We start from the raw sequence: 24264 nt of genomic DNA, 5'->3' as shown, positions 1-24264 counted from the left end.
CCATGTAGGCCATTCCAGAGTATTGAGTAGAGTCCCCTGTGCTATCCAGCAGGTTCTTATTAGTTACCTATTTTATATATAGTAGTGTGTATATGTCAGTCCCAATCTCCCAGTTTATCCCTCCCCCACCATCCCGATAACCATAGATTTGTTTTCTACATCTGTGACTCTACTTCTGTTTTGTAAGTTCATTTGTACCCTTTTTTTTTTTTACATTCCACATATAAGCGATATCATATGATATTTATCTTTCTGTGTCTTACTTCACTCAGTATGACAATCTCTAGGTCCATCCATGTTGCTGCAGATGGCATTATGTCATTCTTTTTTATGGCTGAGTAATATTCCATTGTATATATGTACCACATCTTCTTTATCCATTCCTCTGTTGATGGACACTTAGGTTGCTTCCATGTCTTGGCTATGGTAAATAGTGCTGCAATGAACATTGGGGTGCATGTATCTTTTTGAATGGTGGTTTTCTCCAGGTATATGCCCAGGAGTGGGATTACTGGGTCATACGGCAGTTCTATATTTAGTTTTTATTTATTTATTTATTTATTTATTTATTTATTTTATTTTTGGCTGCCTTGGGTCTTCGTTGCTGCACACGGGCTTTCTCTAGTTGCGGTGAGCGGGGGCTACTCTTTGTTGCGCTACACGTGCTTCTCATTGCAGTGGCTTCTTTTGTTGCAGAGCCTGGGCTCTAGGCACATGGGCTTCAGTAGTTGCAGCACACAGGCTCAGTAGTTGTGGCTCACGGGCTTAGTTGCTCCAAGGCATGTGGGATCTTCCCGGACCAGGGCTCAAACCCGTGTCCCCTGCATTGGCAGGCAGATTCTTAACCACTGCGACACTAGGGAAGTCCTATATCTAGTTTTTTAAGGCACCTCCATACTGTTATCCAGTAGTGGCTGTACCAATTTACATTCCACCAACAGTGTAGGAGGGTTCCCTTTTCTCCACACCCTCTCCAGCATTTATTGTTTGTAGGCTTTTTAATGATGGCCATTCTGACCAGTGTGAGGTGATACCTCATTGTAGTTTTGATTCGCATTTCTCTAATAATTAGTGGTGTTGAGCATCTTCATGTGCCTACTGGCCATCTGTATGTCTTCTTTGGAGAAATGTCTATTTAGATCTAGCAAGTGGGGGGCATTCTTCGTTGCAGTGCATGGGCTTCTCATTGCAGTGGCTTTTCTTGTTGTAGAGCACGGGCTGTAGGCGTGCGAGCTTCAGTAGTTGTGGCACACGGGCTTAGTTGTTCCACGGCATGTGGGATCTTCCCGGACCAGGGCTCAAACCCGTGTCCCCTGCATTGGCAGGCAGATTCTTAACCACTGCGCCACCAGGGAAGTCCCCTTCTGCCCATTTTTTGATTGGGTTATTTGGGTACTTTTGATATTGAGCTGCATGAGCTGTTTGTATATTTTAGAGATTAATCCCTTGTTGGTTGCTTCATTTGCATATATATTCTCCCATTTCTTTCAGGATTTATTATAGTCTGTGTGGGTATGTGTTTATGTGCAAGTTCTGCAAGGTATTGTTAGTACTTCTGTTTTTGGTAGTGGTAGTGAAGAGTTAGGATGCTCTGATTTTATGTTTATCAAATTACTTTGCCTTTTAAAAATGTTAACCTTTCAGTATATTTACATTGTATTGTAGCTTCTCAATGTATTTTTCCTAAAGTTTTTATGTTCTGGTGATTTGTGTTCAATATATTCTAGTATTTTGTTTTTATTACTGTATGTTTGAAGTAACGAGTTTAAATTGGCTCCAACTGCATACAAGCTTAAAGTCTATTTATTGCTTCTCTCTGGTCTTACCTGCTCCTACATCTCAGCTGCCTCCTCTAGTGCCTGGCCTGCCTTAGAGATGCCTCGGCCAATCAGAGTCTCCTCTCGTTACAGCCCCTGCACTGATTGGTCACCATATGAAAGGGTGCACTTCACTTGGGAACCTGGCTGTGCTCAAGGACTTCTCTTACTGCATGATAGACAGTTGACGTTTTGCTGCCAGAGACCACTTCCTCTCATTCCCTTTTATCGTTCCCTTCTATACTATTATGTTTGAAAATCTGGTCCTGAGAGAATCGAGTACTCTGAGAGCGCTGTGTTTATGCTTCCAGAGTCATCACATCTGTGTGTGAATGTTATGAATTTAGGACATTTAGCAGGTTAAGTGTAATTTTCCCTTTTCTTTTTCCATCTCTTTTCAGTCACTGCTTCAACCACCTGTGAGAAGTTAGAAAAAGCCAGGAATGAGTTGCAAATAGCTTATGAAGGATTTGTCCAGAAGCTAAACCAGCAGCACCAGACTGATCTAACAGAGCTGGAGAATCGGCTTAAAGAATTTTACACCGGGGAGTGTGAAAAGCTTCAGAATATCTACATCGAAGAAGCAGAGAAGTACAAAACTCAGTTACAGGAGCAGGTCTGTGCTTTCAGAACCTGAGCATGTGCTTGGCCATGGCTATTAATTTGAATTCTAACTGTTGTCTGATGATGGCCTTCCTTTGATGACCTTCTCTTTGTTGGACATCCCTTGATGAACTTCTTTAGATTTTAAATAAATGAAAAGTTTTTTAAATTAAATTTTTTATGATCAAAGCAATGTACATACGTTGAGCGAAAGATCAGAAGAAAAAAAGAAAAGATAAAATTTAAAACAACCCTTTAGAAAAAAATTTTTAATTGAAGTATAGCTGTACAAGATTATATGTTACAGGTGTACGATATAGTGATATTCACAATTTTTAAAGATTATAACTCTATTTATAGTTATTATAAAATATTGGCTGTGCTCCCCATGTTGTACAATATCCTTGTAGCTTGTTTTATACCTAATAGTTTGTACCTCTTGCTCCTCCACCCCTATCTTGCCCCTCCCCCTTCCCTCTCCACACTGGTAACCACTAGTTTGTTCTCTATATCTGTGAGTCTCCTTCTTTTCTGTTCACTAGTTTGTTGTATTTTTTAAATTCCACGTACAAGTGATATCATACAGTATTTGTCTTTCTCTGTCTTATTTCACTTAGGATAATGGCTCTCCAAGTCTATCCATTTTGCTGCAAATGGAAAATGTCATTCTTTTTTATGGCTGAGTAGTGGTCCATATATATATATATATATATATATATATATATAGTGGATCACATTTTCTTTATGCATTCATCTGTTGATGGACATTTAGTTTGCTCCCATATGTTGATAATTATAAATAATGCTATGAACATTGGGGTGCATGTATCTTTTCAAATTAGCGTTTTTGTTTCTTTTTGGATATATTTTAAAAAAATAAAACATCCCTTTATCCTACTACCTAGAAATAATCCCTTTGCAAACATTCTGGTGCTGCTAAAACATTGGCTTGCATTTCTTCTTCTTTTTTAAAATGGCTCTTGTTTAATAACTTGTATTTTTCACTTAATGGTATGTCCTAAACCTCTCTTTAATTTCCTTGTTCCCACTTAAAATCAGTTTTTCATTTAGCTGATATTTACACAGTGCCAAGTATATGCCAGGCATGTGCCAGGGACCGAGAATATAGAGGCCAACATGACAGGTGTAGAGCTTATACGGTCCTGTCACCATGGGACGTATCCTCGTTCCGTATGGTGGACTCAGCCCTTTCCATCCATGGACCCTGGAGAGCTGCGTGTTGTGTTCCTGAGGCAGAGTGGACTGGAGCACAGGGACTGGCAAACCCCAGTTGGGTTGTTCTTTACATGTGTCTGGTAGGCCTTAGACTTGAATGCAAGCTCATGTGTCAGATTTCCTAATGCTGCTGCTTATTATTCACCTTAGGACTTTTTATTGGTAAACTGTTGTTTTGTTTTTTTCCTTATAGTTTGACAACTTAAGTGCTGCCCATGAAACCTCAAAGTTGGAAATTGAAGCAAGCCACTCAGAGAAAGTAGACTTGCTAAAGAAGGCCTATGAAACCTCCCTTTCAGGCAAGAATGCTTTTTTCTATTGAAATAGAATAAGAGCTAGTGGAACAGCGTGATATGTTTTAAAACGGAAATGATTCATAACTTTCCCCTCTAGAGAATACCCTGTGGTATTCCGTTTGGAGTGTTTTTTGGTTTCTTTTTGCATTGTTCATTGTGAGGAGATCCCCTTTCCCCTAAGGATGCAAATAATAGTTTGTTTTAAATGCCAGGCTTTTAGGAAATATAGTTTTGGGGTTTTTTTAATTTATTTTTTGGCTTTGTTGGGTCTTCATTGCTGCTGGGCTTTCTCTAGTTGCGGCGAGCAGGGGCTACTCTTTGTTGCAGTGTGCAGGCTTTTCACTGCGGTGGCCTCTCTTGTTGCAGAGCACGGGCTCTAGGTGCATGGGCTCAGTAGTTGTGGCACGTGGGCCCAGTAGTTGTGGGAAGTCCCCAGGGAAGTCCCCCTTTTAGGAAATAGAATGAACTTTTAAGGAACTTTAAGGCCCCTTTGGTAATAGTTGTGCTTGACCACTTCAGATCCTGGGAAGTTGAAAGTGTCAGTTTATATCCTGACCATGGTGAAGGATCCATGCCAGGCACTTCTGCATACCAGCACTGCTGTGAAATGGAGATGGCATTTGTTGAATAAAAGGATGTGTTTTAGGGGCTTCCCTGGTGGCACAGTGGTTGAGAATCTGCCTGCCAATGCAGGGGACATGGGTTCGTGCCCCGGTCCGGGAAGAATCCCACATGCCGTGGAGCGGCTGGGCCCGTGAGCCATGGCCACTGAGCCTGCGCATCCGGAGCCTGTGCTCCGCAACGGGAGAGGCCACAACAGTAAAGATGTGTTTTATTATTTCACCATGATTGGAAGGGTTGAAATAAAAGGAAAAGAATAGAAGCCATTTTTTTACAGAAGATAAGTGCCCGTGTAGCTGAAGTTGTTACACCGAACCCATTGCATCTACAGAGAAACATATGGACACGTGGTGAGAACTGACCCTGTGAACTTTGTCAAGGGCCTTCTCATCAGAAAAACAGACTTGTTGTGTGGGGCCAGAGATGAGAACATGTAAAGGTGGCTGGCCCAGGGTGGATGTTGGGTAAACATTGTTTGTCTTCCTTCCTGCTGGAGATGGGTTTGAGACTTCTGTTTGGTTCGTGAAGGGCAATTGGAACAGAGCACGGGGCCTCCTGACCAGGAGTCTGAAGGCCGGTGTTTGACCGGCCCCGTCCCCATTCCCCGCAGGCGTGCTCTGTGTTCCCTGAGGTCTTTTGGCCTCTCTGGGCCTCCATGTTCTCATTCATAACATGGGAATTATCTGCCCTACTCACCTCATGGGCTAATTTGAGCACAAGTAGTTTAATTTGTACACGAGTGCCATAGGAATATAAAGTAACCTAGGCGCAGTGCCTCATAATCTGCTGTGGCATCCGGGTGCTATAATGACTGTAGTATACAGTGATCTCGTAGGATGTTATTGACTCAAAAAAATACCACTTCCAGAGATCAAGAAAAGCCATGAAATGGAAAAGAAATCACTTGAGGATTTGCTTTACAAGAAACAGGAATCGCTAGAGGTAGGTAAATCTCAATCACCACCACCCCTCCTGCCCACCTCCCCATCATCATTCTTGAGGCTTGTGTGGTTTGGGTACCTTTCTGTGCACATTTGCAATGTTTCTGGTGCCTGCTTGTTTACTTATGTTCCACATTTCACTGTTTGTGTTTTAGAAACAAATCAGTGGTTTGAAGAGTGAAAATGACACTTTAAATGAAAAGTTGAAATCAGAAGAACAAAAAAGAGTGTCAAGAGAGAAAGCAAATTTAGTAAGTTGTGTATGCTCCCCCATCACTAATGAATTTTTCTTCTGCTTAGCTGTCAGAGTCAGTTAAGTGTTCAGCAGCTAGAGAAATAGTATGGGTTTGGAATCTTTTTCATATCTTGCAGTATGATTTTTAAACTGTATAAAGTGGCTGCTTTGGTTACTGGTGTCTTTCTTTTTAATTCTAAAAACTGACATAGGGGCTTCCCTGGTGGCGCAGTGGTTGAGAGTCTGCCTGCTGATGCAGGGGACGCGGGTTCGTGCCCCGGTCCGGGAGGATCCCACATGTCACGGAGCGGCTGGGCCTGTGAGCCATGGCCACTGAGCCTGTGAGTCTGGAACCTGTGCTCCGCAACGGGAGAGGCCATAACAGTGAGAGGCCCGTGTACCACACGCACACACACAAAAAACTGACATAACAGCTGAAATCCAATATATTGCAAGTGATCTAAGCTAATACCTATAGGAAGACAGGAAAACTATCAATTAGGGTCAGGGTTTTATGTAAAGACTTCATTTTTTAATTAACTTGCTATATTGAGATATAATTTACATACCACGATATTCACCCTTCTAAAATATACAATTCAGCGGTTCACAAGTTATACCTTGGTCACCAGGATCTAATTACAGAACGCTTTTATCACCCACCCCCCAAAAGACACCCTGCACCCTTTAGCAGTCATTCCCCATTTCCCCCCCAAACTCCCTAACCCTACGGGATCACCAGTCTCCTTTCTGTTTCTATCCATGTACCTGTTCTAGAGATTTCATTGACATGAAATTGTGCTATATGCAGCTTTTTGCGTCAGCTTCTTTCCCTCAGCTTATGTTCTCAAGGTTCGTGCATATTGTAGCAGGTACAGACATTTCATTCCTTTTGATGGCTGAACAATATTTCATTGTATGGATAATCCTCACTTTTTAAAAAGTTGTTTATTTATGGATGGCTGTGTTGGGTCTTCGTTGCTGTGTGCGGGGCTTTCTCTAGTTGTGGCGAGCGGGGGCTACTCTTCCTTGCTGTGCGCGGCCTTCTCATTGCGGTAGTGTCTCTTGTTGCGGAGCACGGGCTCTAGGCGCACAGGCTTCAATAGTTGTGGCATGCAGGCTCAGTAGTTGTGGCTCATGGGCTTAGTTGCTCCGCGGCATGTGGGATCTTCCTGGACCAGGGATTGAACCCGTGTCCTCTGCATTGGAAGGTGGATTCTTAACCAGTGCACCATCAGGGAAGTCCAGTCCTCACTTTTGAAAACTACAAATTTCTCTGGTAAACTCAACTTTCTCTTGCAACTTGTATCCTTACTCCTCTGCATCCCCCCAACTTTTTTTGGGGGGGGTGCTGCTGCTTCTGTCTTTTCATTCCATGTATTTTTTGCCTGGGGCTGCAGAAGCAGAGCTTTTGTGCCATTTAAGACCTGTTGCAACTCTCGAAGTACCTGGGTTCCTCAGTGAGCTCTTCTGCTGATATGTCATTGAGAGACCCTCTAGACATTTGAATGCAATTGGATGAGGTCCTATTCAATGAAATTTCAAAGCTATTTATTCTAGAAGATTCCTAGAAAAATTCGATTGCAAAACAAATCTGTAGACGTCACACGCAGGGTGTAAATCTTATGAGTGGTTCAGGGAACGCTTTTAAAGAGCTTCCTGATCCTGCAGCAGCTCCTGAAAAAGTTCACAAGGGAAACAGGTTGAGGAAAGCAGGACTCTCTCATGCCTTACCCCACCTAAGCCTGCCCAGGTTGTGGGAAAAGAGCGTGTATGAGAGTGAGGGAGAAAGGGCCAGGTGGGTAGAGAAGTAGAAAAAGGTGCAGCGGGAGCAAGGCTGCATGCACTCTAACTTTAAAAATCAGCAAGATGGGATTTGCTCTCTTTATGGTTTAAAAAAATCATATGGAAAAATGTAACAGTATATGAAACATAGGAAGTTTCTGGAAGAGCCCTGGAGTTGAGGATCGGGGGTTGGTCCCCACCCCAGCACTTTCGGGCCCTGAGCAGGTAGGTCGCTTGAGCTGTGCAATTCTGTCTCCTTCTGCGAAGTGAGGGGTTTAAGTGATCCCCACGGGCACCTTCCCTGATTCTCCCTAAGGGTTGCTCCAGAGCGTTAACCACTGTCCAGGAGGCTAGTTTTGATGATCGACACCACTGACTCTTGTCTGAGAAATTCCCTCGCTGAACACCAGATCAATAGATTGTGTGCCTTTAACTTGTGTCGTGCATTTTGGAAGGTTCACTTGAATTTCAATAATTAAAACAAGGAGTTGGGGAACCCACCCTGGTCTCGTGCTCTCAGAGGATGAGCTCCCCTTACGTAGTGTTTATCTTGCATAGAATTTTCGTAGTGCACGTGCTCTGTGCCATGTAGGTGTTCGGGTGTCACAAAATGATGGGGTGTTAATCCTGCTCTAGAAGTATGGCCAGGCCAACCTAGTCCCGTCATAGCGAACGTCCAAAAGACTCAGAACGTGATTGCCATTCCTCTTGTTTTCCAGAGAGCCCAATAAACACACTGCCCGTTCATTCCTCATGAGTTACTGACTTTGGATACAGAGAATTACTGTGCCCTTTCTCCCCCCAAAACACCTGGCCAGGACTTGGAATTGTGTACTCTCTAGCCAGAGTTTTGTTTTGTATTGTAAGCTGTGGTTTTTATCTTACTTCCAATAAAATATTTGGTGCTACCAATATTTTTTCCATATTAAGTTACTGACATGTGAGTGAAATGTTTGTTTTCAAATGTGAAATGTTTTATAAGACCAAAGACTTTGAAGTTAAAGATGTCTTAACCCTTCTTTTCACCTTTCTTTGAAGCTGCCGTAAGAAGGTTGATGTCTCTTGCTACTTGTTTAATTTCTAAATCTAATCAAATGTCTTTATATTAAGAGTTTGAACCATGAGATTGTGTTAAATGATCAGTCACAGCCATATCCCGCTGTGTGTTTTCCAGAAAAACCCTCAGATTATGTATCTGGAGCAAGAGTTAGAAAGCCTGAAAGCTGTTTTAGAGATCAAGAATGAGAAGCTGCACCAACAGGACATCAAGTTAATGAAAATGGAGAAACTGGTACATTTCATTCAGAACCTTAAACGGGGTAAAATATCTGAGGCACAGGAACTGGCCTCTGAACTAGACCTGTGGAATTGTCTTCATTGCTATTTAAAGATAGGAAACATAGGAGAGGTAGAAGAGGTTAAATTTTCTTTTCCATGTCAGCTTAAGGCTTATTCATTGCTACCTTCTAGAACATTTTTTTCAAGGAACATGTAAAAGGTAGCATTCAGTGTTTAGAAAAATGACAACACGCAAGTGTCTCCCGTTTCAGTGGTCTGGGAATATCCACCTGCATAAGAAGAATTTTTAAATAATGTAAAAGCTGTCCTTTAATATACCACCACCTCTGGGTGGGTTTCTTTTGCTCAAACCTGTTGAGTACATAAATTAATTCCATCAGAGCAATTGAACCTTGCTATCTAAATTCTTCATCTTGCTTCGTGTGAATTAGACTGTGATAAAAGAATCGCCCTTTTATAAAATTAATCTGGTTGTACAAGTAGCCAGCACTATGCAAAATATGAATAAAGTTTAGTTCACAGCCTCTAGGACAGAACTGACGTTAGCAGATGTTAGCCTGTGATGAGTCCATCCAGGACTGCGTGTGTGAGCAGCAAGCCCCGTGCTGCATGAGCCTTGGTCCAGCCCTGGAACACGACTGCTAAGACCCAGGAGTCTAGCCAAGCCTGCAGGGTTTGCCGCGGCAGCACAGGTGTTCTCAGCCAGTGCTGTACTTTGTACACCACTTTGGACTGTGCCGGGCCCCTCGCACTGCTTTGTCCCTTCTCCCCCTAATTATGGGCAACTCAGTGTTGAGTAAATACCTCAGTTCAAACCCAAACCAGCCCTGGACAGTAGGGAGCATGGAAGTCACTCATCATTAGTCTGTTTGGTTTTTGGTGTTTGGTTTTCTTCTAGAGACAATTGCCTATCAAGGGAGGTAAGAGCTAAGCCCCCATGTGGATAGATGGGCACTTGGAATGACGAGGAAGTTTTGTTTTTGTAAAGGAAGGAAAGAACTCATGGTCTATCAATGGGCCCAACCTCGTATATACACCAGTTCCTGCCAAAGGTCATTGTGTTGTATCAGGTCTCATAACTGCCACTGTGGCCATCAACAATGACTCAGATAATCCTGTTAATAATTGCTTGCCCCATATGCCATGCATACATCAAAACTCTTCAAACCATCATCATGTGCAGTAAGAACAGACTCCGCTGTAAAGTTACTCATATGTCTTGATCTTTGTTGATCCACAAGTATTTCTGTCCCTTGCCATGCCCAAGAGATTAGTCAGTATGGCATGGTGTATATGCAGAAGAAGGGGTTAATACGATGACAGGTAAACTCACTGTTACCTTATTTGTAAGCTCCAGACCTTTATTGAAAATAAGACACTTAGAAAGCAAGGAGGCTTTCTCAGTGTAAAAACTAGCTCTGCTGATAATTAGCTCTAAGAGCGAAATTCCAGGGCTAGTTTCCTCTCCAGTAAAATGAGGAATTGGATGAGATTAATATTTTAAGGCTAATTCCTACCCACAGTCTTTAATTCCAGATTTTCCCACCTCATGTTTTTATCTTGAATTCCTTTATACTGCCTGGAAATTCCAATGCCCCCTTTTTCTTACACGCTAGTCACATTTTTTTTTTTTTTTTTTTTTTTTTGGATATTTCACTTGGTTGGCTTGTCCTAAGCTTTTTCTGGAAAATAAGATGTTAAGAACAGTAGGACTGCAAACTAAGAGCCAGAGTGAGAGTAGCTTAGTCACGGGCAGCAGTGACAGGGACTTAGAATGAATTCTGACAGAGCTGTGATGTCGCCTCGGAGCAAGTAATAAAATCTTACCTTTAGAAAGTAAGCAGGGATGTAACTGGCAATTCATCGTGTTAACTGATTCAATGTCTTCTGGGCTTTTATCCTTCAGTCTCTCAACTGATCAGTTTGTTTTCCTTGAAAGTTTAGTCTGGGCAATCCATAGGCAAACAAACGTATCTTCAGTTCAACTAAAGAGGAATGCTTTCTGTAGTGTCACTTGTTTATTTTAAGGCTCTATAGAGCTTTGGGGATCGCTTTATGTGACCACACGGAGGTAAATGCTGAAGAGTAACCGGGAGACCATGATTAGAGTCATATAAACATTGCCACGAACTGAATTTTCATCAAATGTGGGATTTTTTTTTTCTTTCAGAATTTACCATAAGAAGCTGTAGTGCCTCTGATAAAGAAAACAGCCACTAGGCAGCCAGTGTTTATCACCTTGAAACTGAAAGAAGCACAGCCCCCAAGGGTTGCCAAAGGCAGGGCACCAATTCTTGGGAATTCTAAAACAATGTGAACTTGAACACATCACTAACCCCCTGGGTTGGTCCATTTTCAAGTGACCTGGCATACCTTTAAAAAGTAATATCCACGTGCTCTGTTTTGCCGCAGTAGATTCTTTTTGCAGTGCGTCAGTGTAGAGACAGTCAACATACTGTTAAACTTTCCCGAATTAAATCTCTCCAGTGTGTGCTGGTGTCAGGAAGGTACCTTAGGGAAATAAGGGGCTTTATGTAATTTTTAATGTATAAATGTTGGTACTCTTGTTGACACCAAGGTGGACAACAACACAGCACTGGTGGACAAACTGAAGCGATTCCAGCAGGAGAATGAAGAATTAAAAGCTCGGATGGACAAGCACATGGCAATTTCAAGGTAAAAAGAAAACTGTCCTATTTTCCCCAAGCTCCTCCCTTCCTCAAACATCGAGTGTTACTTTCTCACCACACTCCACTCACGCCCCTCCTGGAAATGCAACAGAAGCAGGAAGTTCATGAGGTTCTGATTTCTGTCTGGAAACATGCAATTGTAGCATTTAGTGTCTTTACCACAGTGGCCTGGACCAAAGGCGGAGTCCCCAGCGGGCAAGCCTTCCCTTCCCTTTCAGAGAAAGACCACCACAAGACCAAACAGGAAACAGCCCCACACGTACGAGGGTCTTAAGACATGCAGCATGGCTGTGGGAGCGTCACTCACCCTACTATGAAATTGCCCCAAAGTGCAGCTTTTTCTTTGGCTCTAGGTCACACTTCCCGGGTTTCTCTGCCAGGCCAGTACCCACGCACAGTAGCTCCTTTTATTCCAAAGAGATCATTTGGGGCTCTCAAATTTAAAATAGTAAGATTTTTTTTCAACCTTTAAAAAAAGAAAAAAGCAATTCAGAGTCACAGGATTTCTGGGGTTTTTTTTGTCTTTCAGGCAACTTTCCACGGAGCAGGCCGTCTTGCAGGAGTCTCTGGAGAAGGAGTCCAAAGTCAACAAGCGCCTCTCCATGGAGAATGAGGAGCTGCTGTGGAAGCTGCACAACGGGGACCTGTGCAGCCCCAAGAGGTCCCCCACGTCACCTGCCATCCCCTTCCAGTCGCCACGGAACTCCGGTTCCTTCCCCAGCCCCAGCATCTCACCCAGATGACCTTCCTCGGAGCCGGAGACAGACTGCGTTTCTGCAGCACTGACCCACCCACAATCGTGGGGGGGTGGGGGGGTGGGGTGGGAGGGGTGGAGGGTGGGGGGTGGGGGCTGGAGCCACCTTTGCACAGCCTGCCCTAGAACTGGAAAGTCATGGCCCGAACCGGCCCCTTCCAGACAAGACCAGAACTCTGGAGGAAGGCTTCCGACTCGGTCCAGGAGACTCCTCCCTAAACGATGCTGTCAAATGGATCTACATGGACGCTGTTGCACAAAGCACTTACGGAACGAGAAGATCTTGTTCGTTGCCTTTTTCACCTACGCATAAAGGGGAAAACTCTCAGGGGCCTGTTAAGATAAAGATTTATATAACCTTTGTAACGTTCTTCACCACAGACACCTTCTTGTGATTTACGTTTTGGTCTGACTGGGGATGTGTGGATGAAGTGGATGTAACCGAGTGTCACGTGTCTCATGCTGCCTCCTTTGCTGAGTCTGTCTGGAGATGTGCTAATCAAATAATAGTCAATGTATGCATCTCTGCAAAAGCCATAGAAGAAAGAGCAGTAGTTGCTAGAACTAGAATTCTTTACCACCAACCCCGCTCAGCCCTTTGCCATGGTCGGGGGAGAGGGAGAGACAGAAAGAGCTCTGACTTGCCCACGTCTGTTCATGCTTTGCATCCTTTTGGAGTAACTTGTTGGCAGCCTTTCAGTGTTCAGCCATGTCAGTTGAAACTAGCTAGATTTTTTAAGCTTACCCATGTGGACGTAAAATACTACAATCCATTTTCTCAGGCTATGAAAAAATGTAGACCCCTAACTTTGCTTTAAAAAATGTATAAAGAAAGGGCAGTACCAGTGGATTGCTTTCTGCCTTATTTTTGTCTTGATCTGAGCTATCCTCAGTGATTTCAACTGGCTGCTTCTCTCTCACTATCCCCATTCCCCCCCCTCTCCTTTCTCCCCCATCCAGAGCCACAAAAGCAAACCTTCTACCTCCTTCCTACTTTTTCTCTGGGACAAGGAATATGCTTTTCCAGAGCCAGCTCATCTTCAAGGTGCTGAACCACTTTCCAAATAAACCAAGGCCTGGATCCGATAGTATAAATTTTGGGAAATCCTAGAGAGATTAAAGAATGAAAAAGAGTCATTGGCTAGCAGAACTAAGAAAGATAGGACTCCGTGCTTATGGATGAACAGGAGCACCTTGATAATAGAACAAAACAGTCTCTGGAGATAATGCTAAACTTCCACGTACCTTTGAGGAGTCCTGTCCTTGGGAGGGTAGCAGAATGGCCAGCTAATGAGAGAAGAATGTGGCTTGTACCGTTCTTCTCCAATTTGCATTTCCATTTCTTTTCAAACCTTCACTTATTACCTCCCCCACTTCTAAGACTTCGGGGGAGGTGGAAGGAAGAACTGGCTTTTTTCTGTCTCCCTGCATGTATCAAGCTGGTGCTGTCAGTATTTACTAATCAGCATTACTGATTTTCGATGGCTGTACAAATAAGCGCTATAGTAAGAACAGATTCAGGCTACTAGAGGTGGACCTTTGAGTTGACATTTACATATACACTACAAAGCAGATTGATATTCATGATGCATGTTTTGTTTTTGTTTTACTAGTGATTGTGTCTGAAGTTTTTAACCTCCAACCATTGATTATGTGTGTAACCTTCCATGTTTGTTTCTGATAAATGGGAACGTAGGTTCACTGCCACCTCCTGGAATCTCTCTGCTCACCTTTCCAAGTTGTTCTCAATGTCCTTAGCCAAAGTTGGGTTTGCCATCCATTCCCTGCACATGGTAAATCTCATGCTGTTCCCTGCTGTGCTCCATGCCATTTAGGTGTCTGGGGAAATGATCCTTACACAGTTAATATAAAATGTCTTCAGAGAATGGGAGACAACAGGAGAGAAGATAGGAAACAAAACACAGAACTGTAAAATTATCTTCAAACCAAACGTTATCACTTAGGATGCAAAATGTTGACACATCATAAAAATACGGATGTGTAAACAGCTAGTTGTGCTCAGTTTGTAGTGATGGAAAGTATTTTACTTTGATCAAATAAATAATGCTGGAATATTCAATAGAAGAATTGCATCCTCTGACATACTTCACCCTCCAAAGTGTTACCCAGTTTATAGCAGCATAGGAATTGACATCGTGTCTCCTTAGCCTATTTCCCAGGAATTTCCAGTGCAACCACAAAATTGGTCATGGGCTGAAATTTGGCTCACAGAGCTAGACTTAGAGCTTTTCTTTTCTAAATTCAAAGCTATGTGTATTTGAGAAATAAATTTTTACTGGTTTTAATAATAAATTCTGCTGTATAAGGTAAGAAAATTGGAACAGCTACAGTCTAAATATTTTCGAAGATGGTAAAAAAAAAAAAAAACCCAAACGAAGTTGAATCTTCCTTGATCTGTGCATCTATTTTATATCAAAAGTTAAACTTTTGGGCCTCCCTGGTGGCGCAGTGGTTGAGAGTCCGCCTGCCGATGCAGGGGATACGGGTTCGTGCCCCGGTCTGGGAGGATCCCATATGCCGCGGAGCGGCTGGGCCCGTGAGCCATGGCCACTGAGCCTGTGCGTCCGGAGCCTGTGCTCCGCAACGGGAGAGGCCACAACAGTGAGAGGCCCGCGTACAGCAAAAAAAAAAAAAAAAAAAAAAAAAGTTAAACTTTTAAAAACACATGCTGTGGTTCTTATAGAATGTCTAATCTAGAACTAGTACTTTTGAGTGCAGCGGTTAAAAAGTTTACATATTTTTTGATACCTTCATATCATACAATAAATAGTTCATGTATAGTTGAACTATATATTACTCCGTTTTTAGATTCTCATATTTTGTGGTTATATCAAAGAGAATATTTGGTATTGACTCAGACATTGCTGCCCAAAAAATCCTTCTGGATGTACTTCAAGCCAACTTAAAAAACGAGCACTTAGCCCATTTTTTGTTTTTTACAAAAACTTGCTCGTTTAATAGAAATGATTATATAAAGTTGTTTACATATATGCCTGCTTAGTATAAACACTAGAAACCCATATACGTAGGTCAGCAGTCAGAATACATGCTTTCTGTTAGAATTAACACTTCTATAATTAGACCGGTGACTTCCTTTTAGTTTGGAAGTCTGGGTCTGACTCACAAGGCAGGGCCTGGGGTTTGGCGCTTGACATCAGCCTCTGGCAAAGCACTGGTCAAAAGAACCCTGGAGCTGGTTGTGTACACAAGTGGGCTTTCCATCAATTCATTTATACTTCATCTTCCAAGTCAGGAAAGCTCCACAGTGGTAGCTACTGAGGTCTGTCCTCGGAGATTCTGAGCGGTGCAAATGTAATAACCTGCGTCAACCATCTCAAAATCTTCAACGATCAGGATGCTCTGGGAGAGCCTCGTGGTGTGGCCCAGTCCTCTGTGGATCAGCCGCCAACTGTCTTGAATCGTCACGGGCCTTTCATCCTGTTGAACGACACCCACCCGGGCTGAAGCGCAAACCACAAGCTGCTGTAAACAGCTCACATTCATCCTCCGCTGTTGAGTATCCCTTTCAAAGTGCAAAACACATGCTCCTAAAAGACTATTTGGTATGCGCAGTTCAACACTGTCTAGTCAGTTTAGGCTGCATTTTTTCCAAGCAGTCTTGAATTTCATTATGCTGTTTGGCTTTCTCTTTCTGCCCTTTTCATCAATGTTTCTACTTAATATAAATTTTATTCTTTTGGAACTCCAAGAATGTGGGACTGGTATGAGGCATAAGAATACAGATAAAATTTTCCACCGCTCTCCTGTTGACACTCCCCACGTTCACCCCTTCGCTCAGTGGTTCTTATTCACAGAACTTAAAGTCAAAAAGAAGCCCGAAGCACTCACCGTATAAATGAATACGAGCCCCTAATTGTTCAGACTGGGAGAGGGAGAGGGAGACGTCAGATTAGTCAAATGTGCCACAGGACTACAGTGGGAGAGAAGTTGTACCGAGGATGGATAACGTGATACCCTAGGTGACTTAACTTCGTATTTCTAGAAAGTGAGATGGTCACTTTTGAGATGCTTCTTCCAACTTTGGTGATAAGTAGTGTTTTCTGGATTAGTTTAACATAATTGTAATTTTATAGTATTACTAAATTAATACCCTTTCTGCTAATAATTAGCAAAGTAAAAAAAAAACTCCACCTCTAATGAAAATTATTAATGTCTTCTAAATGGAACAACACTTTTTAAAAACAAGTACCTAGTACTAGAAAAGTACCATTCTCCAGGGGGAGTTATTTTCCACCAATCACAGCCCTTAAACCAGAAGTGTATTGGCTACCGAGTGAGTACATTTTAGGAGGCCAAATCTCTTCTGGCAGGGATTACTCCATGTTGGTAGCAAAGCTGTTTCCTTTTGTGAGCAGAACAGGCCCAGAGGCTACATGTGCTGGAGTTGATTTTATGGGAAGTCTATTTTAAAATGATCTCGGCCTCACAGCGCCTCTTTGAAGGCCTGGATTTATATGCCAACTTGGTGGTTGTCTACTTAGAGCTCGTTGCCCTGGGGCCCAGCTTTTATAGGAGAGGATACTGAAGGATTCCAGAAGGAGGTTAGATTGGCCTCCAGTCGACCCAGAATTAAGATTGAAGGTTGAGGTTGCAGGTGAAGGAAGGAGGCCTCCTTTCCTGTTCATGCCCCGTCCCCTTCCTTAAGGGTCATGAAGAAAAAGAACATGAAGAGAGTACATTGACTGAATTGCCTAATGGAACCCAGTCACTTTTTTCCTGTCCATTCATAAAAGCCATTTGTAAATATACTGAAACATCTTAGGAGGAAACAAGCGAGCCTTAGCCCTACCGTAGCTGCACACGTCTCTCATACGTCTTTAAGTTATAGTCCATATCAGTGAGTTGGGGGTGGGTAGGGAACAAAACAAGTAAGGCAGCTGGCTGAGGCCGGGGTATGCTTACCTTCTGCCCTGGGTAGATCCACCTGAATTCCACCTCCACATCCGGCTCCCCGAGGACCGTGCAGAGGACGCTGATGTCATCCCCACCCTTCACTTTGTTTGCAGATGCTGAGATGGTTGTTGACGGAGGACCACTGGGAACTGGAAGTGAGCAGGGAACAGGGGATGTGAGGTGAAATCCATGGGCCATGGCAGAGACAAACCAACAGACGTGTTCTCTTCTTTGGGCAGGTATGGAACATTCCTGTCTTTCTTCAGCTCCCCACCTAGCATCGGGCCTACCCTCTCCACCACTTCTGGTTTCCTCTGACACCTCCTCTTTCTCTACCGTGGTGGTCCAGGATGGGATGGTCATTCAGAAGTCCCCAGGTCCAGGCATTACACTTGTAATGAGGAGAAGAGCCCAGAAGGTCTGCCAGCAGCTCACGTGAAGGGAATAAAAAGGTAGAGGGAGAAGAAGGGGACTGGGGGCAGAGCAAGCAGAAGGAAGAGAAGGCAGCCTGGAGGGAGAGCCACTGATGGGTGAAGGTGGACAGGTGTGCGGCCTCAGGAAGTAGAGGAGAGAGTCTGAATCTACCAAAGGGAGAGACATTTGTAGGAAGGGCGTGTGATGTTTCTACTTCACAGCATTTCAGAGACAAAATTCTTCATTAGGCTCAGTCCACTCGAGTAAGTCTGACAGCAGCCTTGAGCAAGGCAACGTGCTGGGAGTGGAGGCTATGGCCCCGAACCAGACAGACGTGGTCTCTGAGCCCCGGGGCCTCTATTCTAGTGGGAGAGGCAGACACTCAGCAGGTCACTGTGTGGTTGGTTTAGAACCTGAGTTGTGGGAAGAACTTGAAGAAGCCCAGAGTGCTGGGGAGGTTCAGGATGGTCTGAGAAGCAGGAAAGCCTTCCTTAAGGGACGTTTGAACTAAAATCTGAAGGAAAAAGGGGAGGCACCAGCAGACAGGCCCGGAGGGGAGGTGGGGGAAGCCTGGGAGAGGGCATAGGCCGGCCATGCAAGAAGACCTTTCAGGCCACGTGGAAGATTCTGACTTTGGTTCTAGGAAAAGCAGAAACCCACTGAATGGTTTTAACTGGAGCTAAAATCAGCTACAGTGTGGAAGATGGAGAAAGCATGGGCACGGAAGAGAGCAGTTGGAAAGGTATTCATATGGGCCCAAGGAAGAGATGATGATAGTTGAACTCTTTGCAGTAGGATGGAGAGAAACAGCAGAATTTGGGAGATTTGATGGAATAAGTCAAAAGAACTGGGAAGGGCCGGAAGTGTTTGGGGCTCCTGCACCCTGGAACTGCAGTGCCATCACTGGGAGGAGGAAAGCTGGAGAACCAGACCTGGGAGGAAGGCCCAGAGTCCAGGGAAGGGCCTGTGAAGCATCTCAGCACAGATGTTAGGGAGAGAATTGGATACATGAAGCTGGCACTCCCAGATCTGGGCCACATACAATCCCCTGGGAGTGATTAGTGAATTGATACGCAGCAGAGCATGGCTATGGTTGAGATCATCCAGGAAGAGGATGAGGACAGACAAAGAAGGTGCCTTGGGGAACTCCAACATTTAAAACCTGGGAGAGCCAGCTCATTCTATGAGGCCACCATCACCCTGGTACCAAAACCAGACAAAGATACCACAAAAAAAGAAAATTACAGGCCAATATCACTGATGAACATAGATGCAAAAATTCTCAACACAATACTAGCAAACAGAACCCAACAACACATTAAGAGGATCATACACCATGATCAAGTGGGATTTATCCCAGGGATGTGAGGATTCTTCAATATATGCAAAGCAATCAATGTGATATGATACACCACATTAACAAACTGAAGAGTAAAAACCATATGATCATCTCAACAGATGCAGAAAAAGCTTTTGGTAAAATTCAACACCCATTTATGATAAACTCTCCAGAAAGTGGGCATAGAGGGAACTTAACATAATAAAGGCCATATATGACAAACCCACACCTAACATCATTCTCAACAGTGAAAAGCTGAAAGCATTTCCTCTAAGATCAGGTACAAGAGAAGGATGTCCACTCTTGCCACATTTATTCAGCATAGTTTTGGAAGTGCTAGCCATGGCAATCAGAGAAGAAAAAGAAATAAAAGGAATCCAAATTGGAAAAGAAGAAGTAAAACTATCACTGTTCTCAGATGACATGATACTATATGCAGAAAATCCTAAAGACGCTGCCAGAAAACTACTAGAGCTCATCAGTGAATCTGGTAAAGTTCCAGGGTACAAAATTTAATACACAGAAATCTCTTGCTTTCCTATATACTAACAATGAAAGATCAGAAAGAGAAATTAAGGAAACAATCCCATTTACCATCACATCAAAAAGAATAAAATACCTAGGAATAAACCTACCTAAGGAGGCCAAAGACCTGTACTCAAAAAAACTGTAAGATTGGGGCTTCCCTGGTGGTGCAGTGGTTGAGAGTCTGCCTGTCAATGCAGGGCACGTGGGTTCGTGCCCCGGTCCGGGAGGATCCCACATGTCATGGAGCGGCTGGGCCCATGAGCCATGGCCGCTGAGCCTGCGCATCCGGAGCCTGTGCTCCACAACGGGAGAGGCCACAACAGTGAGAGGCCCACGTACCGCAAAAAAAAAAAAAAAAAAAAAAACTGTAAGATGCTGATGAAAGAAATCAAAGATGACACAAACAGATGGAGAGATATACCATGTCATTGTCAAAATGACTATACTACCCAAAGCAATCTACAGATTCAGTGCAATCCCTATCAAGTTACCAATGGCATTTTTCACAGAATTACAACAAAAAAAATTTTACAGTTTGCATGGAAACACAAAAGACCCCAAAAAGCCAAAGCAATCTTGAGAAAGAAAAATGGAGCTGGAGGAATCAGGCTCCCTGACTTCAGACTATACAAAGCTACAGTAATCAAAACAATATGGTACTGGCACAAAAAACAGAAATATAGATCAATGGAACAGGATAGAAGGTCCAGAGATAAACCCAAGCACCTATGGTAACCTAATCTATGACAAAGGAGGCAAGAATACACAATGGAGAAAAGACAGTCTCTTCAATAAGTGGTGCTGGGAAAACTGGACAGTTACGTGTAAGAGAGTAAAATTAGACCACTCCCTAACACTGTACACAAAAATAAACTCAAAATGGATTAAAGACTTAAATGTAAGGCCAGATACTATATAACTCTTAGAAGAGAGCACAGGCAGAACACTCTCTCACATAAATCACAGCAAGATCTTTTCTGATTCACCTCCTAGAGTAATAAAAATAAAAACAAAAATAAATAAATGGGACCTAATGAAACTTAAAAGCTTTTGCACAGCAAAGGAAACCATAAACCAAATGAAAAACCCACAGAATGGGAGAAAATATTTGTAAATGAATCGACCAATAAGGGATTAATCTCCAAAATATACAAACAGCTCATGCAGCTCAATATCAAAAAACAAAGAACCCAATCAAAAAATGGTCAGAAGATCTAAGTAGACATTTCTCCAAAGAAGACATTCTGATGGCCAAAAAGCACATAAAAAGATGCTCAACATCACTAATTATCAGAGAAATGCAAATCAAAACTACCATGAGGTATCAACCTCACACCAGTCAGAATGGCCATCATCAAAAAATCTACAAACAATAAATGCTGGAGAGGGTGTGGAGAAATGGAAACCCTCCTACACTGTTGGTGGGAATGTAAGTTGGTACAACCACTATGGAGAACAGTATGGAGGTTCCTTAAAAAACTATAGACCTACTGTATGACCCAGCAATTGCACTTCTGGGCACATATCCAGAGAAAACCGTAATTCAAAAAGATACACACACCCCGATGTTCATTGCAGCACTATTTACAATAGCCAAGACATGGAAGCAACATAAGTGTCCATTGACAGAAGAATGGATAAAGAGATGTGATACATATATATATATAATGGAATATTACTCAGCCATTAAAAAGAATGAAGTAATGCCATTTACAGCAACATGGATCGAACTAGAGATTGTCATACTGAGTGAAGTAAGTCAGACACAGAAAGACAAATATCATATGATATCGCTTATATGTGGAATCTAAAAACTCGGTACAAATGAACTTATTTACAAAACAGAAATAGAATCATAGATGTAAAAAACAAACCCATGGTTACCAGGGGAGAAAGCAGGGGGAGGGATAAATTGGGAGATTGGGATTGAGATATACACACTACTATATATAAAACAGATAACTAATAAGGATCTACTGTATAGCACAGGGAACTCTACTCAAGACTGTAATGGCCTATATGGGAAAAGAATCTTAAAAAGAGTGGATATATGTATATGTATAACTAATTCATCTTGCTGTACACCTAAAGCTAATACAACACTGTAAATCAACTATACTCCAATAAAATTTTTTTTAAAAAATTAAAGAGCTGGCAAAGCAGAATGAGAAGGCTGTGGGGAAAGCAGGAAAAAAAATGGGACCAGGGGAGAGAGGGTTTCATGTAGGCAAAGTAGAATCTAGAAGGACGGGGACAGAAACTTGTCTGCTGGACTTAATGGCCTGGGAGGGCCTTTAGCCAAGGCTGCTTTGGTGGAGCTTAGGGGAGAAAGCTGAGGAGCATGGGGGAGGGGACCGGGAGGGCTCTTTCAGGGAGTTTGGCTGTGATGGCGGAGAGAGATGGCTGCAGCGGAGGGTGGCTAATGGAGGGCTGAGAGGGTTATTTGGTAGCAGAATGTTGGAGACTGGCCTTGTGAATAAGTCTCACGGCTGAGAACAAGGGGCATGAAGGAGCCTAAGTTCTCATCTCAGAGAGCAGCTAGCTCTGGGGCCACTCATCCCATCACAGGGTCCCCAAGCAGGACCCCTCCACCCCCCACCACAGACCCCTCACCAGGCTCATGTCAGAGTTCCTCGGAGGGAGGACAGTCATCAGTGAGGGACCAGAGTGCAGGAAGAGGGACCCCCTCCTCTCCTCCCCCACAGGGCTGGGGAGGGTGCTTTCTCTCCTGCAAGTCGGGGGAGGGAGGCCCGAGAGAACCGCTTGTCAAGGGAGGGGAGGTGACGTGTGCTGCTGCAGTAGGAGAGCTGCTCACTGGCTGACCGTGTGCCCGAAGCTCAAGGCTGGAGAACACGGCAGGATGACATGGGGATCTGGGATCCCCATGATCAATCACACGGAGGCAGGACCAGAGTGAATGTTGCCAGGACGTGAAGAGAAGGGAGTCGGGAGGGAGTTGTGTTGGGGTCACGGGCAAGGAGGTAGAACGTTCTAGAAATGGCGGTGCTGCAGAGGGGCCTTTAAGAACAGCATTCTGTGCCTGATTTCCCTCCATAATTGGGAACAGCAGAACCTGATGCTGACCAGCTGGAAGTGACTCCCGTCTCGGCCCTGGCGGGGAGCGGGCTTACCTTCTGCATAGAGCAGCTGGTACTTGACAGAGATCTGAGACTTGCCCCCGGCCTCCGCCTTGCAGTAGACCACCCCCTGGTGGTCAGAGTGCGGTTGCAGATACACAAAGCCTCTCTTCATGTCGTAAACGATGTCTGTTCCGTCGGCCTGGATCTCCTTGGCCGGGAACTCCCTGTGGAGCGTGACTTTGGCCGACAGGACAGTCACTCGACAAGGAACCACAGCCTGTCTGTCCGGGTTCAAGTAGACGACATCAAAGTAACTGGGAGAAGGTACAAAGAGTTCTCCTTTCTCTGCAAAGGGAAAGACACAGCCTCATTTATTCTGGAGAAACAAGGTAAGAGCACTTAAAGGGATTCTTATATTCAGGGCACAAAGATGAGGGTGGATTGACAATATACTCGGATAATGGAGTCCTTATGAATTGAAAAGGCTATTTTTAAAAATGCTTTTCCTTTTCTGGAAGAAGGATGTTACTTCCCATCTTCTTAAAGGAAACAAAATAGGTGTTAGTTCAAGCCCAAATCAGGCCCATTGGATTGTCCCACTGAGGAAGCAGGGAAGGAGGCCGATTTCCTTGTTGAGCAGCTTTAACACCTATGAACAATCTGCTGTGTGTCTAGAGAAGTCGGCCCCACAGCCCTTGCTTAGTATCTGCCTGTTGGGAGGAATTTCCTGGCTCAGCAGAGCCTCTCTGAGATGGGCCCAGTGAGGGTGCTGGTGTCCTCACAGCCCAGAGACTCGTTCCTGGCAAGGTCAAATGGAAAGGGAATCAAGCAGGGACAGATGAGGAACCCACTGGTCTCAGGTTCTGGGCTCTGCTTGGCTGCCACTGGGCTGGGGACCTTCAGCCATTTGCTTACACTTCTCCTGTTCCCTTTGAAATCACGCTGCATGTTCTTTAAGCTCTAGATGATGGCATTTTTATCTTACAGAAATGAGGACTGGTTTATCCATATGTTTCTCAGGACAGTCAAGGGACTCTGGATTGGGTTTGAGGGGGTTTGTTTTTTGTATTGGGTGCGGCACATTAAATACTTTGTTTTCTGGATCATTCTGTGAGAGATTACGCTAATATCTAAGAGAAATCTTTGAACTGAATCACACCTCAACATTTATTCAATTGTCTCCCATGTTTTCCTACAATATTCCCGAAACAATTATTCTTGGCTCTCTTCACTAGCCTTTGTGCCCCAGTTGTATGATTTTTTTGTTTTTTAGGTTGGGGACAGAATTCCTGGACACAATAGCAAATGTCTTCACGGGCCAAGAGTTCTTTGGCTCTGAGAGCCAGCTTCTGTAACGTGGAATCACAGCTTACGGAGTCTCCATCTTTGCAAGACTTTCCATCAGTCTGGGTGACTTGTGCCACTTCATGATAAACTGACCTTCAGGCTTAGGTGAGGGCACCTTGATCAACGTCGTACCTAACACCCCTGTGTTCACACAGAATAAGTCTGTGTGGCCTTGAATGTGTCACTTCATCTCTCTGTGCTTCAACATCCCCATCTGTAAAGAGGAGAATCTGGAGCAGACAGTATTAAAGATCTCTTTTTAGCAAATGTATTTAAGGAATGTATGGTTGTCAGATTCAGAAACAACTTTTGTTTTAAGGTTTTATGGAGGAATCTGAACCAAC

The 24264-nt window shown here is 43.7% G+C and overlaps 2 protein-coding genes and 1 long non-coding RNA gene across 3 annotated transcripts in view; 1 reads left to right on the top strand and 2 right to left on the bottom strand.

Moving 5' to 3' along the window:
- MTUS1 (microtubule associated scaffold protein 1) overlaps window positions 1-12639 on the top strand; it is a 103694-nt gene extending 91055 nt beyond the window's left edge. The window contains 8 exon segments of the mRNA XM_082608644.1: window positions 2219-2433; window positions 3850-3955; window positions 5442-5515; window positions 5670-5765; window positions 8709-8825; window positions 11412-11509; window positions 12053-12256; window positions 12258-12639. Of these exon segments, the coding sequence (XP_082464770.1) occupies window positions 2219-2433; window positions 3850-3955; window positions 5442-5515; window positions 5670-5765; window positions 8709-8825; window positions 11412-11509; window positions 12053-12256; window positions 12258-12309 (962 nt within the window). The 3' untranslated portion in view covers window positions 12310-12639.
- LOC309795842 lies at window positions 8832-12045 on the bottom strand. Its single transcript, XR_014292376.1, has 3 exons — window positions 11831-12045; window positions 11207-11344; window positions 8832-10911 (listed from the first exon to the last, which is right to left on the bottom strand). It is a non-coding gene; the product is annotated as an uncharacterized lncRNA (long non-coding RNA).
- Window positions 12640-15084: 2445 nt separating the features above from the next.
- PDGFRL (platelet derived growth factor receptor like) overlaps window positions 15085-24264 on the bottom strand; it is a 47543-nt gene continuing 38363 nt past the window's right edge. The window contains exons 4-6 of the mRNA XM_082608679.1: window positions 22625-22918; window positions 17222-17361; window positions 15085-15736 (exon numbers count right to left, since the gene is read on the bottom strand). Of these exons, the coding sequence (XP_082464805.1) occupies window positions 15548-15736; window positions 17222-17361; window positions 22625-22918 (623 nt within the window). The 3' untranslated portion in view covers window positions 15085-15547. The remainder of the gene's footprint in view (window positions 15737-17221; window positions 17362-22624; window positions 22919-24264) is intronic.

The sequence above is a fragment of the Mesoplodon mirus genome (assembly GCF_964341445.2).
Source record: "Mesoplodon mirus genome assembly, chromosome: 20".
Taxonomy (NCBI): Eukaryota; Metazoa; Chordata; class Mammalia; order Artiodactyla; family Ziphiidae; genus Mesoplodon; species Mesoplodon mirus.
The sequence above is the reverse complement of the archived record's forward strand: the minus strand, read 5'-3'. Positions and strand labels throughout refer to the sequence as shown.